Source organism: Canis aureus, chromosome 2, assembly GCF_053574225.1.
Source record: "Canis aureus isolate CA01 chromosome 2, VMU_Caureus_v.1.0, whole genome shotgun sequence".
NCBI lineage: Eukaryota > Metazoa > Chordata > Mammalia > Carnivora > Canidae > Canis > Canis aureus.
This window is the reverse complement of record NC_135612.1, coordinates 2,804,776-2,821,031: the sequence shown is the minus strand read 5'-3', so window position 1 is coordinate 2,821,031 and position 16,256 is coordinate 2,804,776. Positions and strand designations below refer to the sequence as shown.

The window sequence follows — 16,256 nt, the reverse complement described above, 5'->3', positions numbered from 1 at the left end:
CACACCCCGGCACAGCCCGGCGCACCCCGGCCGGGCCTGGGCGGGCCGTCCCGGCGCTAAGTTGCGCGTCCCGGCCGCTCCCGCTCCCGCTCCCGCCGCCCCCGCTCCCGCCGCTCCCGCCGCTCCCGCCGCCGCTGCCCGGGCCCCGCCGCGCGCCGGGGACCCGCCCGCCCTCCGCCCGAAAACTTTTCCTGCCGCCCCGGCCCGGGCGGCGGCGCCAGGAAGTGCGGGCGGCGGCCTCCCCGCTCCCCGGGCCAAGTTTGCGGGGCCCCCGGGGCTGCAGGCCGGTCCCGCCCAGCCAGGGCCGCCCGGCCGAGCGCGCGGGGAGCCGCACCCGCACCCGCACCGGTACCGGTACCGGTACCGGCACCCGCAGCCGCAGCCGCAGCCGCCCGGGGCGCAGGACGGTGCCCGGGCCCCGCGTCCATCGAGGAAACCATGAAGTTGAGCCGCCAGTTCACCGTGTTCGGCAGCGCGATCTTCTGCGTGGTGATCTTCTCGCTCTACCTGATGCTGGACCGGGGTCACCTGGACTACCCCAAGGGCCCGCGCCGCGAGGGCTCCTTCCCCCAGGTGAGCCCCGGGCCCCGCCGCCGGGCGTGGGCTGCCCCGGCCGCCCCGCCGCGCCCCCGCGCCCCCGCGCCCCCGCCGCCCCGCGCCCCGGCCCGGAGAGCTCCACCTGGGGCGCGGAGGGGGGGCCCGAGCCGCCGCCTCCCCGCTCCGCTGCGCCCGGACGACGGCGGCCGCCCCCCGGGGGAGCCCCCTCCTCCGCGTCCTCCGCCCTTCTCCCCCCCTCCTCCCTCCATGGTCTCCTCCCCCTCTCCGTCCTCCTCCCTCCATGGTCTCCTCCTCCTCCTCGTCCTCCTCCCCCACCCCCTCCTCCTCTCTCCCCGTCCTCCCCCGTCCTGCTGCTCCTCCCCCCTCCTCCAACCCCCCTCTCCCTCCCTGCCCCCCTCCTCCAGCCCCCTTCCTTCCTCCTCCTCGTCCTCCTCCTCCCCCCCGCTGCAGCCCTGCGTCCTCCTCATCCTCTCCCTCCTCCCTCCTCCTCCTCCCCTCTCCGCCCCCCTCCTCCTCCAGCCCCCCCCTCCTCCTCCTCCGCCCCCCTCCACCTCCTCCTACCCAGGGGCGGTGGCCCCGGTGCCCGCGCTCGCCCCGGGGCCCGTGGGGGTGGCGGCGCGCACCTGCCGGACCCCCCCACCCCGGGGGCGGCCGCGGAAACGGGGTCCCGCACACCCCCGTCGGCTCCGCGGCGCCTCTCTCCACCGTCTGGAGGAGGAAGCAAAAGTTTATTCCCCGCGGCAGAGCCCGGGCTGGGGCCGGGGCCGGGGCCGGGCCGGGCCGGGGTCGGGGGCTGGGGCCGCTGCCCGGGGCTGCTGTGCGGCCGCCGGGGGCCCGCTGCCGGGGCGCTGCCATACCCCGGCCCGAAGCTGCGGGGCGCTCGGCCTGCGCCCTGGGGCGCGCGCTCCCTGCTCGCGGAACCACCCGCCCGAGGTCTCTCCTGTACACGAAGTTGCTCAAAATAAGCAAGCAGGCACCGGTTCTGTCTGCAAGGATGCGCTGTCAGGGCCTTGACCCATCATGACCTGTGCTCTCCAGAAATCCTCGTAAAACTGGGTGCCCTGTGATCACCCTCTGGGGTGAATGGACCTGCAGGACTCCAAACCGGCTCCATCTCACCACTTGATCCAGACATACTGCACAAGTTGCCTGGGTCTGTCTTTTTTTTTTTTTTTTGGTGGCAGTGTAAGCGACCAGAGAGCCTCCTTGCCATTCGCTGTCGTGATGTGCGAGGGCACAAGGCCGCAGTTTAACGCAAACTAAACTCCTAAACTGTGTCAGAGTTCTGAAAGTGAAAAATGACCTCATGGTGGATGCCCGTGGTCCCTCCGGAGCCCTCAAAGTACCTCGCAGGTGGAAAGTATTACAGATGTTGTTGTAAACATGTCTCAACATTGTTAAAAGCTTTTTCTTCTCTATTAGTATGATACAGAAGCTACAGTGAGGTAAGCACCGTGGGATGTTTCTAAGGCTTCACTTTATGGAGTTTGCCCAGTGCTTGTTACTGAGAGGGAATGGAAGTTAAAAATGGGGTAACCGCCCTCGGAAGCCATACCCAAAGGAATGCTAAGCCCTGCTAATTAATAGGTTGTATAATTTGGTGGCTCAACTTGCTCTGATCCTCTGCCCCCCCCCCATTACATTTTCCGAATTTTCTTCATTACAAGAAAAAAAAGCTGACTTATTTAAGCCGTTAGCTTATTTTAAATAACGTCCTTTGGCTCTGGTGTGATGATCACTTGGAAATGATTTATGCAAACATCTGGGGCTGGGGTTCTCTGGCAACCTTGACATTTTACTGTTACTAAAGACGTGAGTGACTCAGTTACTGGGAAATCGTAGGCAAAGTTAATTCCAATATTTTAATATCCAGCCTTGGTCCTCCTCGAGGGGCTTAAGTTCTGCATAGAGCAGAATGCAGTTGATGGAAAGTGACAGTGGCTGCTGGAAGAGCAGGCTCTGGTCTGTATTCTGGTTTGTGGGCGAGGGGAGAGGATTTGGAAGGTGGAGCTTTTTTATGCTTAATTAAGGTGACCACTGTTAGGTTTTTCAGGGCTGCGTTTTCGGTTCAGGAAGAAAGCACTTTTTTTTGCTGATAAGAGTTTTGGAGAGACACTGAATCCCCAAACAGATGGGACAGAGTAAACACTCTGTAAGCCTAACTCCTATGCAGGACAGCAACCTATGTGTCGTACAGGACAAACTCTATTCCCACCATCTGGTAGTTGGGGAAACCGAGGCACAAATATATATATATATATAATTTTTTTTTTTAACTTGCCCAAAGTCCCACTACTAAGAGCTGAGGGTTGAACAGGTGGCCTTTGGAGTCTAGGCTTTCAGCCATTATGCTATGCTAATAATTCCTTGCCTACTTTTTAGGTCCCAGTTGGCCTGCAGAAAAGATCTGATATAGAAGATAGAGCATGTTGCTCTGTGGTTCCTCAGCATATGACTTTAAAAAAAATTTTTTTTTAAGGAAGTTAAATTATGAAGCTCTAACAAATGTGCTCCTTTTTCTGAAACGTTTAACATTTGAGATTTATACCCCTCCCAGAACGTCTTCTTGCTCTCTTTAGAGCTAAACATTGTAATGAAAACCATTATGCAGCACAGCATCCAGCCTTTTGAGTTGATTTTTATTTTCTCACTACTTCTAAATCCCGTGTAAACCTTAATTTGATGAGAACACCACACATTACAAAACTAGCTTGCAATAATGTATTACATTTCTTTGGTGAATTTGAAGCAAGCCAGTCCATCACTATATATTATTTTTGGTATCTTAGTAGAATGATTTATCTAGAAAGGGATTGATTTCTGCAGAATTTCAGTTTAGGATTTAGGATTTTAGTTTCATTAAGTCAATGTGGAACCTTCAGTGATGTATATGGTCTATTTAGTAAGCAAGATATGTTTTTTTTTTTTTTTTTTTAAAGCAAGTTATGTTTTAAAACCATCCTAGTTTGAGAGCAATCTATTTGCTGTTATTCTGCGTTTCATTCTTTTCCTTTCCTCCTCCAACTCTGTGTTTTTCACCGCTTGGCCAGACTCTGGGGTGGCAGTAGGCCCAACTCTGGGTTCTCTGGTTTCTCCCACCCCGGAGGAACAGCCTGCCTCTGACATAGTCTTTGGAAGGCTTTACCCTTTGTTCCAGGGAGGAATTCCGGTGAGGCTTGGAGGCAACAGGTGGGCTTGTCTGTGTTAGCTTCTGTGTATACTTGAGGGTTAATAATCTCAGCTAGAAAAATTAATAAAAATTACACTGCAATTGAGAGGCTGACCAGGGCCTAATTCCCTGAAGATGCTTTGAGGTGATGTAAGAATTCAAGTAGATGAAAAGAAAAGAAAGACATTAAGGTCCTGAAATTCTTCATCACTTCTTACAAGCAGATTTCACAAGTTGCTTACGTATGTTGTAACAGATGTCTGATGTCTTATGATTGGATCTGGAGAATGACAGTATATTGGGTTTTATATAACAAGTGATCAATTTGTAAATATTTAGCGTAGACTATGACTATAGGGATTATTATTAACTCTTGGAAGTGGCTTCAGAGATTGGAACTTTGATAGAAAATGTGAAAGTCTAGTTCAGGCTTCATCTTAGCCAGGATAACAATTATCAAGCAAGATAGTGAGAACGTCTTGAAGATATTTGATTAAAAGACTTTGGAATGTGGAGACATTTGGAATTTTTTTTTTTCCCAGAGGCAGGGAGGGGCAGAGAGAATTAGAGAGTCTTAAGCAGGCTCCATATCCGGTGCAGAGCCTGACACTGGGTTTGATCTTAAAACCCCGAGATCCTGATCTGCTTCAAAATCAAGAGACCAATGCTTAGTGCACTGTGCCACCCAGGCCTTTTGGATTTTAACTTTTATTGTGAATAAACACATATAAAAATATTCTTAAATACTTCACATCTCTATTACTTTTTTTTAAAAGATTTTATTTATTTATTTTAGAGAAAAAGAGAAAACATACAGGTGGGGGAGGGGCAGAAGAAGAGGGAGAAGCAGACTCCCCACTGAGTAGGGAGCCGGGCCCTGGGATCATGACCTGAGCTGAAGGCAGCTGTCAGCGGGTTCCCCCATTTCTACTACTTTTTAAAGAATCCATAGTCGATGTTTAATAAAAGTTGCCTTTAATCTTCCTGTTGTTTTTTCTTGCTTTCGGCAATCTGAGAATCTTAAAATACATAGAAAAATAAGATCTCTCTCACTTCTCCATCCTCTAGTACATTCTCTAAACCACAGCACTTGTTGCTGGGGTTGGTGTAGGTGTGTATCAGGGAGTTTGTTTCATTTTGGACGGTATGATGTTTGAGATCTGTGACTCTTGGGAAGTGATGAAACTTCGACAGTGGTGACAAGCAGACACTGAGGAGGAATGCAGGACCGTGGAAGCTTCTGGAAAGGCTGGTTTCCACTACCCCCCTCTTTATCCCTGAGTCTCTGACCAGCATATTTCACTAAGACCCAAGCTCACTTCTTAGCCACCAACTGCAGCAAGAATGCATCTAGTCTGAAGGCTTAAGTTTATTATTTTTTTAATTGGATTGAATTTGTTGTTCCCAGATCAGCATGGCTCTCAGGGCTTAAACAAATACTTCTGTTTGGGAGATGTTGTTGCAGTCCTATTTATCTGAAGGGCCTTTTCTCTCTGACTCATTAATTAGCATTAAGGGATATCTAGGCCGTGGGCAAATTGACTAAAATTACCACTTTTTTATTGTTACTTTGAGTTAGCTTTTGTTTTTCGTGATAGCTGTTAAAACTTTGGCTTTTTTTTTTTTTTGACAGACTGGAATAGGTTTGTTCTTTATTTTATTTATTTATTGTGTGTGTGTGTGTTTTAGACTTATTTATTCATGAGAGACCCAGAGAGAGAGGCAGAGACACAGGCAGAGGGAGAAGCAGGCTCCCTGCGGGGAGCTGACCCCAACCTAGGTCCCCAGGAGCACATCCTGATCCAAAGGCGGATGCTTAAGACTGGAATAAGTTTTGAGATTTTTTCCTAGTAGTAGTAGTTCATTAGCAGTTGCTCATCCCCTGCTTGAGTTTTCATGCTTTGAACCCAGTGGTCTCAGTTTGACCTTGTTCCATCTCTTCCAGAGAGAACGTTAGGGAACATGAGAACATTCAACAGCTTGGGGATAGGATCTCTGGTTGTTGGATTGTAAAGGCCTTACTTGTGCTTTTGGCCCCTTGTGTCTTAGCAGCCAAGCTCCCAGGAGCGTCAGCTTTTACAGTACACGTGGCAGTGAAGATAGGAGGAAAAAGTCCCAAAAAGTGGATTTTTCTTCTCTTTTGTGGCTGTGATTAGCAGGTTGGTGAGGAGAGCAGGGAGACCGCTTTGACTACCATGGGTTTCTGTTTCAGTTGTAAATTTCAAGCCAAGCTACTAATTTTAAGGTTAAAACCATGTCCGGGTTCAAATTTGAGGGTTGATTGTACAGAAGGGAGGTCAGACCTAGCCCTTGAGTATTGCTAAATTTGCCTTTTGATAGGCAGTAAGTCATTTGATTCGAAAGACCGGAGTCTCGAGGTTGTAACTTACTGTTGTGAGGTGTAGTGTATTTAACGTGACGTTATTTGTGCTTTTATGCAGACAAGCTCATGGTTGGTATCTAGGGAATGTTTTGTGTCAAATTTGTAAATCTAACATACTGTTTTCTAAATAAAAGATCAACTCTGCGGCACTTGAGCTTAAAACTTTCATACTGTACCTTTGGCTGCTTCACAACCTATAGCTAGTGATATTTGGGGCTGGGTAATTCTTTGGTGTGGGGGGTGTCCCGAGCATTGTAGAATGGTTAGGAGCATCCTGGTGTCTGCTCGGTGTAAACCAGAAACACCTTGCTTCTTCTCCCAGGTTGTAGCAACCACAAATGTCTACAGACATTGCTAAGTCTCCTCTGGGGGAGAAAATGAACCCTGTTGAAGATCACTTGGCTGCAGTCTAGCCAAAGGCCTATTCTTTATATCCCCTGGCACTTTTGTTCCCATTTTGCATTTTAGGGAGGACCGATTGGAAGGCTTAGTTCTAATATTCAAAAGGGTAACTAGCTTTTTTTTTTTTTTTTTTGATGATTGAAATATATCCTTCCTCTGGATGCCTAAAAATGCACTTACATTTTTAGGATTCTGAATTGCAGTATGTTACAGAAAATACAAGGGTAAGTATTATATTCATGCACAAGTTAAAAATTGGAGGACTATTATAATGAAATTTCCTTTTTAAAAGTTGAATATACTTATTCTGAGAAAAACACTACAGCCAGGTGATAGGAAAGAGATCATCTTTTACTTTTTGCCAGTTGAATTAGAGGTTGAAAGTGGTCCAGGTTTATTCCCTTGATCTTTTAGCATAGGAAGAAAGGATACGCTGATCAGTAATTAGGCAGCAGAAAAGTCCTACACAAACATAATTTGAGATGTCTGAAGTGCTCTTAGGTAAGGTATTTACTTTCTTCAGCGTATAGGTTTTATTTCTGTTCATTCTGATGATTTCTCGTCACTACATTTTGCATTCCTTCTTGAGAAAAAGCAGGAACAGAAACCGGAAAATAAAGCGGACGGAGATTTCCCTCTTGTTCAATTCATTGTGTTGTAAATAGCCTTTTATTAAAGAAAGGACAATGGAAGTGGGGTAGGGCAAGAATGGAGTTCTTGGCAAATGGTCTCCTTCCTTTCCTTTTGTCCCCGAGGTCTTGAACTCTGCCTAACACATCTGGCCCACCACCTGTTTCTGTAGGGCCACGAGCTAAGAATGGCTCTGAGGTTTGCAAATGGTCAAATATTTCATGATGTAGCCACACTTGTTTCAATTCACATCATCTTTGGCTGCTTCTGTACTAGAAGAGTAGTTGCCACAGAAACTCTATGGCCTGCAAAACCTAAAATATTTACGATTTGGCCCTTTACTGAAAAAGTTTGCCAATCCCAGATTTAAACTGTGTTTCTCTATTATTGACATCAGAGGCAAATCGTGTGGTTAGATCCGTTGAAGCAGAGGTGTGTACTGAAAACAAAATTCTTGTCACCTGCTTATTAGATAAGCATTAGCGAAACTTTGTGTTTTGAGAGTGTGGTTTAATACTGGTGTTCTATACATGTTTCCTAGATTTCCAGGTATCCTTGGGGAACTTCTGTGCTGGGGCATGGACATACTTGACATGTTTGATTTGTTTCCCTTCTACCACCTGCAAGTTTCTCACAACAGGACTTGCTCTGGGATGGAGGGTTCTGGGACAGGAACGGTGCAAAGTCGATCCATAGTCTCAAGATCAAAAACCATGACTTTATTGTCTTTAGGATTGGCTGTAATTCACAAGTGGGCTGACTGCTGAGCCTCATCAGAAGCTTGGGTTGCTTAGATTGTGGAAGGAGAGCCCGGGTCTAGGCATCTTCTTCTTTTTTAAATTTATTTATACATCAGAGACAGAGAGAGAGGCAGAGACACAAGCAGAGGGAGAAGCAGACTCCCCACGGGGAGCCCGATGCGGGACTCGATTCCGGGACCGCAGGATCACTCCCTGGGCCAAGGGCAGGTGCTCAACCGCTGAGCCACCCGGGAGTCCCTAGGCATCTTCTTCATAAACCGTAGATCTGGGATGGAACTTGGCCGTCCTCTCTGGGATCCTGAAGTCTACTCAGCTTGGAGGCAGAGAACTACCAGGATGTCTGCAGGGGCACTGGACTGCTGCTCTTCAGAGAGTCCTTAATTCCTGCTAATTCTGATCCTTCTTCATGCTTCTCGAAGATCATATGTGGCTTTCTTCAGTCCTTTTGGCGCAGGCTACCACCCCATTTGTGTCCTCAGAGATTTTACGATCATCGTCGAGTGGCAGTACACGAATCTGAACAGTGTAATGAGCCTCACTGACTGCTGTTGCAGTTGTTAAGTATTTTTTTCCCCACTTTTAAATGCATGCATTTTGCATTTTTCACATGTGTGTGGATTTCTCACTGGCTTCCTTGGCAAGTAGTCGGTCACCTGTGGGCGTCGAGAGGAATGAAATACTTTAAGGGGGGAGCAGGCCCTGGATATGACCCAGTCGCACCAGTGAACCTCCTTGTCCTCCATCAGGACGTTTACATTCCTATCCGTGCATGTTTCCTTCCAGGACTGATAGGGTTTTGTGATGGAAAGGCCTCTTCCTTTAGGGTGGGGCTCTGTTTGGGGGCTGCAGATAGATTGCAGTAATTCACCCCTGTGCCTTCATACCGCCAGTGTGGGAGAATGTGAGATTTGTGGGTTCTGGCCTTTGGGGTAACATTTTTACTCGTGGAACGTTGGAAGATGGAAGCTAGAGGATAGCAATTATTCTCCGAGTTATTTTCTCCATGAAAAAGTGCTGGATTTGCGTTTTGAGAGTCTATGGAGGTAGTCATTCTCTTAACAGTCCCCAGCACCCCTAGAAAAGTCATAACATGAAAAAGTCAGATGTAGAATTTAGTGTCGGGCGGATCCTCCCAGATCGGGTAATGTAGTCTTTTCAGCTGAAGACAGTGAGACACGTAGCCCTGGCTTCCCTAACCAGTCGTAGCACACTTGGGGTGTGCATCCTGGCCTGTAATCCAGTGCTTTCTCCTGTACTCTACTTGACCCTATGTGTGTGTGTGTGTGTGTGTGTGTGTGTGTGTGTGTATATATATATATATATATATAAAGATTTTATTTATTTAGTGATGAGAGACACAGGGAGAGAGGCAGAGACACAGGCAGAAGGAGAAGCAGGCTCCATGCAGGGTGCCCGACACGGGATACCATCCGAGGTCTCCAGGATCACACCCTGGGCTAAAGGTGGCGCTAAACCACTGAGCCCCCCTGGCTGCCCAACTCGGCCTGTATTTGACAATTCCTTTGTGTTAGGTGCTGTGAAGATGATAATACATGTGAGGTCTCCTGCTTTGCAAGAGCATCTTAGGTGATGTGATGCAACTGTCATTTGTGAGGCGGTTAGAGACAGCTGAGTGTTATTTACTCATTAGAAGAGTTAATGTTAAAAAGAATAGTGCCTGGCACATAGTAGGTGTTCAGAAAGTGCTAGTTCTTGCCAATAAACAGATTCATGGAGTCGCCATCGTGAATCGGGCAGTGTTGTAGGTTCTGGGGATGTAGGAGCTAAGCATAAAATAAAGTGTCCATGACCTTGATTCTTATTCTTGGTATAAGGGAGGAGGCCTTCCAGGAAGTTCTGCACTAAGTTCTGGTAACAGCCTGGCTCCTGTTGACCAAAGGACCTGGGACTGGCGCTCGGCTTTGCTGTTCGGGTAGGACTTTGGAGAGAGAAAGAACATTCCCAGTGTGGAGTACAGAGCTTAGGCTTTGGGTCAGGAAGGAGCCTGGCACCATGAGAAGAGGTGAGGAAATGGGTTTGATTTGGGATCTTTGGTGCTTGTGAAGAGCAGTTGGGGTGACCTGGTAGGTAGTTGGGGATCAAATTGTGAATCGCCCTGGGAGCCGGGCTCAGGAGTTACGGGAGTCAGATGGTAGGGAACTGTTCAAAGGGAGTATGTTAGGGAGCTGCCTGAGAAAAGCAGTGTTGGAGAACTAATTTCATAGAAAATTTTAGACCTGGAAGGGAGCTAAGAGTATTCAATCTAGATTATTCTGGTCGCAGTGTGTAGGAAGACTCAGAAGCAGGAAGGCAGCTGAGAATCTGAGGTAATACAGACATAAGGCACTAAATCCCTGTACTAGCATCGAAATGGCTAGAATCAGGGGGAAGAGAAACATGCGCAGGCATGTTGTAAAAAGGGCTTTCTCCCAGATTTTTATAAAGGGTAATGATGGGTGTGGCTTACATGAAACCGTCTTTCCCCCCTTTTCCCTTTGGGGCATTTGGAGGATTAGCTAATAATGGGATGGTTGGGCAGGTCGCCTGGTTGGGGAAGCCGACGCCAGGTTCGCGGTGAGGAGGTGGGTGTTGCTAGAGCGGCCTGTGGGCACCGGGCATCGGGCAGGCGGGCAGGGGGGACGGGGCGGCCTGCAGGCCTCAGCCTGGTCGGAGGGCACGAGCCCCCGCGGGGCTGTGCGTCGGGAGAGGCCCGCTCTGGGAGCCCAAAGCTGTGCTGCCCTTGGCCGGATTATTGTGTAGCAGAGGCTCCTAAAATGAGGCAGCTCGTGTTCAGAAGGCCAGAATCCAGCTCCTGGATCAGCACACCTAAGAAAGGAGGAGGCTCCCGGGGCAGGGTTTCAAAGAAACATTTCAACAGGAAACGAGAAAAGATCCTTCTCATTTTTGGCCCAAATTATGGAGCTAAATGATTTTTTTTTTCTAGGTTATAAGAAGAGAAAATAGATTACTGTGTGTGTGTATAAGAGAGAGATGGATTTATTAAAGATCAAAAGGCAGCACTTGAAATAGGGTCTTCAGAAATAGGGTCTTCATAGCTCAAGGTTGTTTTGAAGATCAGATGGATTTCTGCGCGCCCCCAAACTGCCTCTCGTTGATAGTAAAGAAGAGCCCTTCCTTTTTGATTAGTGGCTGACCACGCCCTCCTCCCAAACTGTCTAGGGCCCAAGGCCAACTTTCTTTGAAAGTTAATGAGGCCGGATGACAGCAACACTTGAGATGCAGGGCATTTCTTACAACTTTTAGGGAAAATATCTAACCAATAAGAAGAAAACACTTTAGGGGCCCCCTGGGTGGCCCACTGGGTTAGGTGTCTGCCTTCAGCCCAGGGCCTGATCCTGGAGACCCAGGATCGAGTCCCACGTCGGGCTCCTGGCATGGAGCCTGCTTCTCCCTCTGCCTGTGTCTCTGCCTCTCTCTCTCTTTCTGTGTGTCTCATGAATAAATAAATAAAATCTTAAGAAAAAAAAAAAGACTTAAGAACCCGAGAAATTTGTATCCTCAACTCATCTTTATAGCTGGTTGTATGATGCTTAGAAATTTTTCATTCTATTTTTACATATCCTATTGTGCCTTACGGTTAGGTGTAAATGTTGCTTCTGTGACGTTTACCATGCCCCTCCTTGCGCTTGCGGATTGAACAGTCCAGATGGACTTTATCATAATGTCTGTAGGAAAGGATTTGTAAAAACTTTAGAATCTTTGCTGCTTGAAAAAAAAAAAAGTTAGGAAATTCAGAATTTATAATTCAGATGGAGCTTGCCTAGGTACTTAACCTTTCTCCTGTCTGTAAGTAAGAGAATGGGCTTATTCAGGAAATGATTAGCGTAAATAAGATTGGAGGCAGGCTGATTATCTGTTTATTTATCTCCAAAAAAGGTAAGACAGGTTAGTGACCTAGACGGGCAGTCATTGACCAGATGACGTGTGACAGCATGAGCCTGGTTCCCTGGGAATCGTGGCCTTTCGAAAGCCCATCCCATGAACATTGATGCGTGTTCTTGGATGGGATACACCATTGACATTATTTCAGAGTGCTATGTTTAGGAATAGAAGTACGTTGAAAATATGTCATAGAAGTAGTGTGGTTTTCAAAAAAATAATTTGCAAAAATAATAGGAAGGAACGTTCCACGGAACAGTTCGGGAAGTGCTGAATGAAAGAATTTTATTAGTCAACGCCTAATTTGCTTAGCTCCACTTAAGTGCAATTATTAAATGTATTTGAAAGTTACAAAGCTGGATTGTATGAAAGTATTTTGTAATTTAAACACGTTGTGCTTACAGCCCTTGTTGCAACAATCATTTTTAAAAAGATTCGGGTTTTGCAGCATCTCCCTTCATACAGTAGCTTGATGCCTCAACTGCTGCCCCAGCGGGAGGTGGTCTCTGCGGCTGCATCGGGCTGCTGGGAGTGGGGGCCCTGCGGTTCCAACCGCAGCTTACATCTGGGACCTCGCAGGTAGGGGCGGCGCTGCGTCCGGGAGCCTGGGGAGCCTGGACGGAGCACAGCCGCTCAAGTCCTGGCCACGTTTTGGGAGGTGGTAAGAGGATGGGCTTCGCCAAGATGCGGGAAACTGGTGCAGCCTGTTGCTGCTCCGCGTCAGGACGGGAGGCGCAGGGAGTCGAGGCACAGGGAGTCGGTCGCTGCAGAGTGCTTACCCCGGGGCTGCAGAGTGCTTACCCCAGGGCTGTAGAGTGCTTACCCCAGGGCTGTAGAGTGCTTACCCCAGGGCTGTAGAGTGCTTACCCCGGGGCTGCAGAGTGCTTACCCCAGGGTGGGGGGCCCAGGCCTGAGGGTCTCCTGCAGGGGCGGGGCACGGTGAGCTCCCAGTCCCAGCTGGGCCCCTCACGCTCACTTGGCCTGCTTGTTGTGTACGTGAAGCTGAGTGGCCTCTGCTAAAATCCCAGCTAGCGGGCGTGAGGTTGATGAATAACGATTGGCTCAGGCAAGGCCCATTGCTCCTGTGTTTTGGCAAGGTGCTTTGTAATTAAGTGCTTTTTGTGCTCATATGGTGAGTACATTTATTTCTTTGAATGGACAAGTGGAAGCACAAAGACAATAATACCTTGGAAGAGATTCAGGCATGATAAGCTTCAGGTCTGGAAAGTAGCATTAAAAGGTCATTTGTCACTGTGGTTTGTGGCTTGTTACCAGTCGGTAGAGTTACATACATGACGATGGCCACAGCCTCAGTTCACACTCTCTCAGGCCTCAGACCTACACATCTTAGGGGTGAGGTGGTCACTTGAGGGGTTTCTCCTCATTTTACGAAACCAATAAATGCCTTCCTGTTAAGTGCCTGAGATCTATGTATAAATAGTGGGGTTTTTCCGTGGAGTGACAGCGGCTGGCTGCCCGGGGACGGTGACATCCCTGCTGGAAATACGGGCTCTCTTTCACCAAATCACTGTTTTTATATTTAGCTTTAATGCAGCAGTTCTGAACCGGGGAGGTGTGAGGATTGCCTGGTGGGCCTTGTACAATTAAAGGTGGATGCATGCGCTCTCCCTAGGTAATCCTCCCATTCGTAGTCACTGTTTGGCACTGATCTTTGCACTGCCCACTCAAACATATATTCTCCTGACTTTTAGGCCTCCGCGTCTACCCGACACCACCACTGAGCTGATAGTTCCAGAACAGAACCTTTGCCCCTCACCTTGCTCCTTTCCCAGGACTCACTCCCTGTTTCCCTAAAATGCCACCTTTGTTCTTCCCAATTGCCTCAAGAAAAAAAGCAAACCACAACCAAAAGGCTATTTTTCTTCTTTGCCTGGGCCTCCCCTTCCCGGTTCATCTGTCTTGTCACATCCTTTTGCTTTCTTCCACCCCCACCGCCTTAGTCCAGGCACCTCAGCGTTTACTCTGATTGCCCTCCGTAGCTCCAGAGTAGCCTTGAAACCCTTTTTATTCATTGATCCTAAAACTGTCTAAGATAAAGATGTTGATGTTTTTTTTTCCCGGAAAAATATTTTTAACTATAAAGTCTTTTCCTCCCTCCTTTGTTCAAAGATAAGTGTACGGCCTTGTGAGACCAAAACATGCTGCTGGGAAACAGGTCGTAAAGTCACACGGTCTCCCCTTTGATTGCTCCATTGCAGGGGCTCTCAACTGCGGAGGCTTGCAGCTTGCCACCTCTTCTGATGAGGATCTGGACACACTTCCTGTGATGGGAACAGCCAGCGTAAGCTTTATTTATACGGCGTCGGCTCTTTGCTGGGCGTGTTAGTTTCCTGTTGTTGCTATAACGAAGCACAACAAACCTAATGGCTTAACACAAGAAAAATGTCTGTCTTCTAGTTCTGGGGTGCAAGAGTTTGAAATGGGTCTTCTTGGGCTAAAATCAAGATGTTGGCATGGCGGCCTCTCTTCTGGGGGCTTTCAGGGGAGAATCCGTTATCTCCTCTTTTCCAGCTTCTAGAGGCTGCCTGCATCCCTTGGTTCAAGGCCACCTCTAGCATGGCCTCCCTCTGACCTCCTCTTCCTTCTTTGTATCTCGTCTGACTCCCATCTCCCTCTTTTCTCTTATAAGGACCCATGTGATTACATTGGGCCTGTCCTAATATTCTAGGACAGTCTCCCCATGTCAGAATCCTTAAGTTAATCGCATCAGCTATGGCCACATAAGTAACTAGAGTCACAGGTTTTAGGGATTAGATCCTGGACATCGTTGGGGTGGCCGTAATTCTGCCGACTCTACCAGGCACTATTTAAACTGATTTGGATGTGCTAGCTAATGTATAACATTCATAGCCACCCTATGTGGCTATGTGGGTGAGGTATTATTCATTATCCCCATTTTATAGAGGAGGAAACTGAGGCACAAGAAAGTTATGTAACTTGCTCAAGGTTTCATTGGGGTAGTGGAGCCATAATTCTTATTTGGCTCGGCTTCATTTTTTTTTCTTCTCATTTTCCAGCTTTATTGAGATATAATTGACACAGAACATGATATTAAGTTTAAAGTGTACTTGTATTGATTCGATACAGTTACATATTACAGAATGGTTACTACCATAGTGTTCACTAACACTGCCATCCGCCATCGTGTTACAGTGTGTTTTGTTTCATTTTTAAAATTTTTAAAAAATATTTTATTTATTTATTCATGAGAGACAGAGAGAGAGAGGCAGAGACCTAGGGCAGAAGGAGAAGCAGGCTCTATGCAAGGAGCCCAGTGTGGGACTCCATCCCGGATCCTGGGATCACGCCCTGAGCCAAAGGCAGACGCTCAACCGCTGAGCCACCCGGGCATTCCTAGTGTGTTTTATTTTAGCTTGAAGAACCATTTTCTGCACTCCTAGTGAGGGAGGTGCTGTGGTGATGAATTCCCTTAGCTTTTGTTTGAGGAAATCTGTATCTCTTCATTTTCTTTAAGGACAGCTTTGTCAGGTATATTTTTGATGGACATTTCTCTTCTCTCAGCACTTTGAATATATTATCCCACCCACTCCTGCCCTCTCAAGTTTCTGTTGAGAAATCTGCAGATAGTCTAACGGGGGTTCCCTTGTACATAACAAGCTTTTATCCCTCTTACAATTTTAAGATTCTCTTTGACTTCTGACACTTTCACTATAATGTGTCTGGGAGGGGATCTCTTTAAGTTGGTTTGGTGTGGTGACCTCTTAGCTCCATGAACTTGAATGTCCATATCTCTTCAGATTGGCTAAGTTCTCAGCCATTATTTTTTTAAAATGAGCTTTCTGCCTCCTTTTCTCCTTGAAATTTTTTTATTCTTTTTTTTTTTTTCTCCTTGAATTTTAATAATTTGCAGATTGGACCTTTTGTTGGTATCTCACAGATGATGTATGCTTTCTTCACTCTTTTTAAATTTTTTTCCCTCCTCTGATTGGATAATTTCAGTTGCTCTGTCTTGGAGCTCACTTATTCTTTTTTCTGCCTGGTTAAGTATTATGTTAAAACTCTGTGTTGACTTCAGTCATTGTTTTTTTCAACTCCAAAATGTGTTTGGTTCTTATTGATGTTTTCCATCTCTGTCAAGCTTCTCATTTTATTCTTATATTGTTTTCATTAAATTATTTATCTGTATTCTCTTTTAACGCCGAACATCTTTAGAACGTTATTTTGAATTATTTGTTGGGCAATAGCTAGGTTTCCGTTGTAGGGGGGCTAGTCACTGGGGGTTTACTATATTCTTTTGGTAGAGTCATGTTTTCCTGATTCTTTGTGATCCCTGTAACTTATGCTTTTGAAGAAGTAGTCACCTCTTCCAGACTTTAGGGGCCAACTTTGTTAAGGGAAGCCTTTTACCTGTGTGGGAAAAGCAGAGTTGGAGCATGGTGGTGATCCCAGCATGTTTCCACATCTGGCGCCT

The 16,256-nt window shown here is 47.3% G+C and overlaps 1 protein-coding gene across 1 annotated transcript in view; it reads left to right on the top strand.

Moving 5' to 3' along the window:
* The first annotated feature begins 268 nt into the window (after positions 1-268).
* Positions 269-16,256, top strand: part of MAN2A1 (mannosidase alpha class 2A member 1) — a 162,037-nt gene continuing 146,049 nt past the window's right edge. The window contains exon 1 of the mRNA XM_077861780.1: positions 269-573. Within this exon, the coding sequence (XP_077717906.1) occupies positions 439-573 (135 nt within the window). The 5' untranslated portion in view covers positions 269-438. The remainder of the gene's footprint in view (positions 574-16,256) is intronic.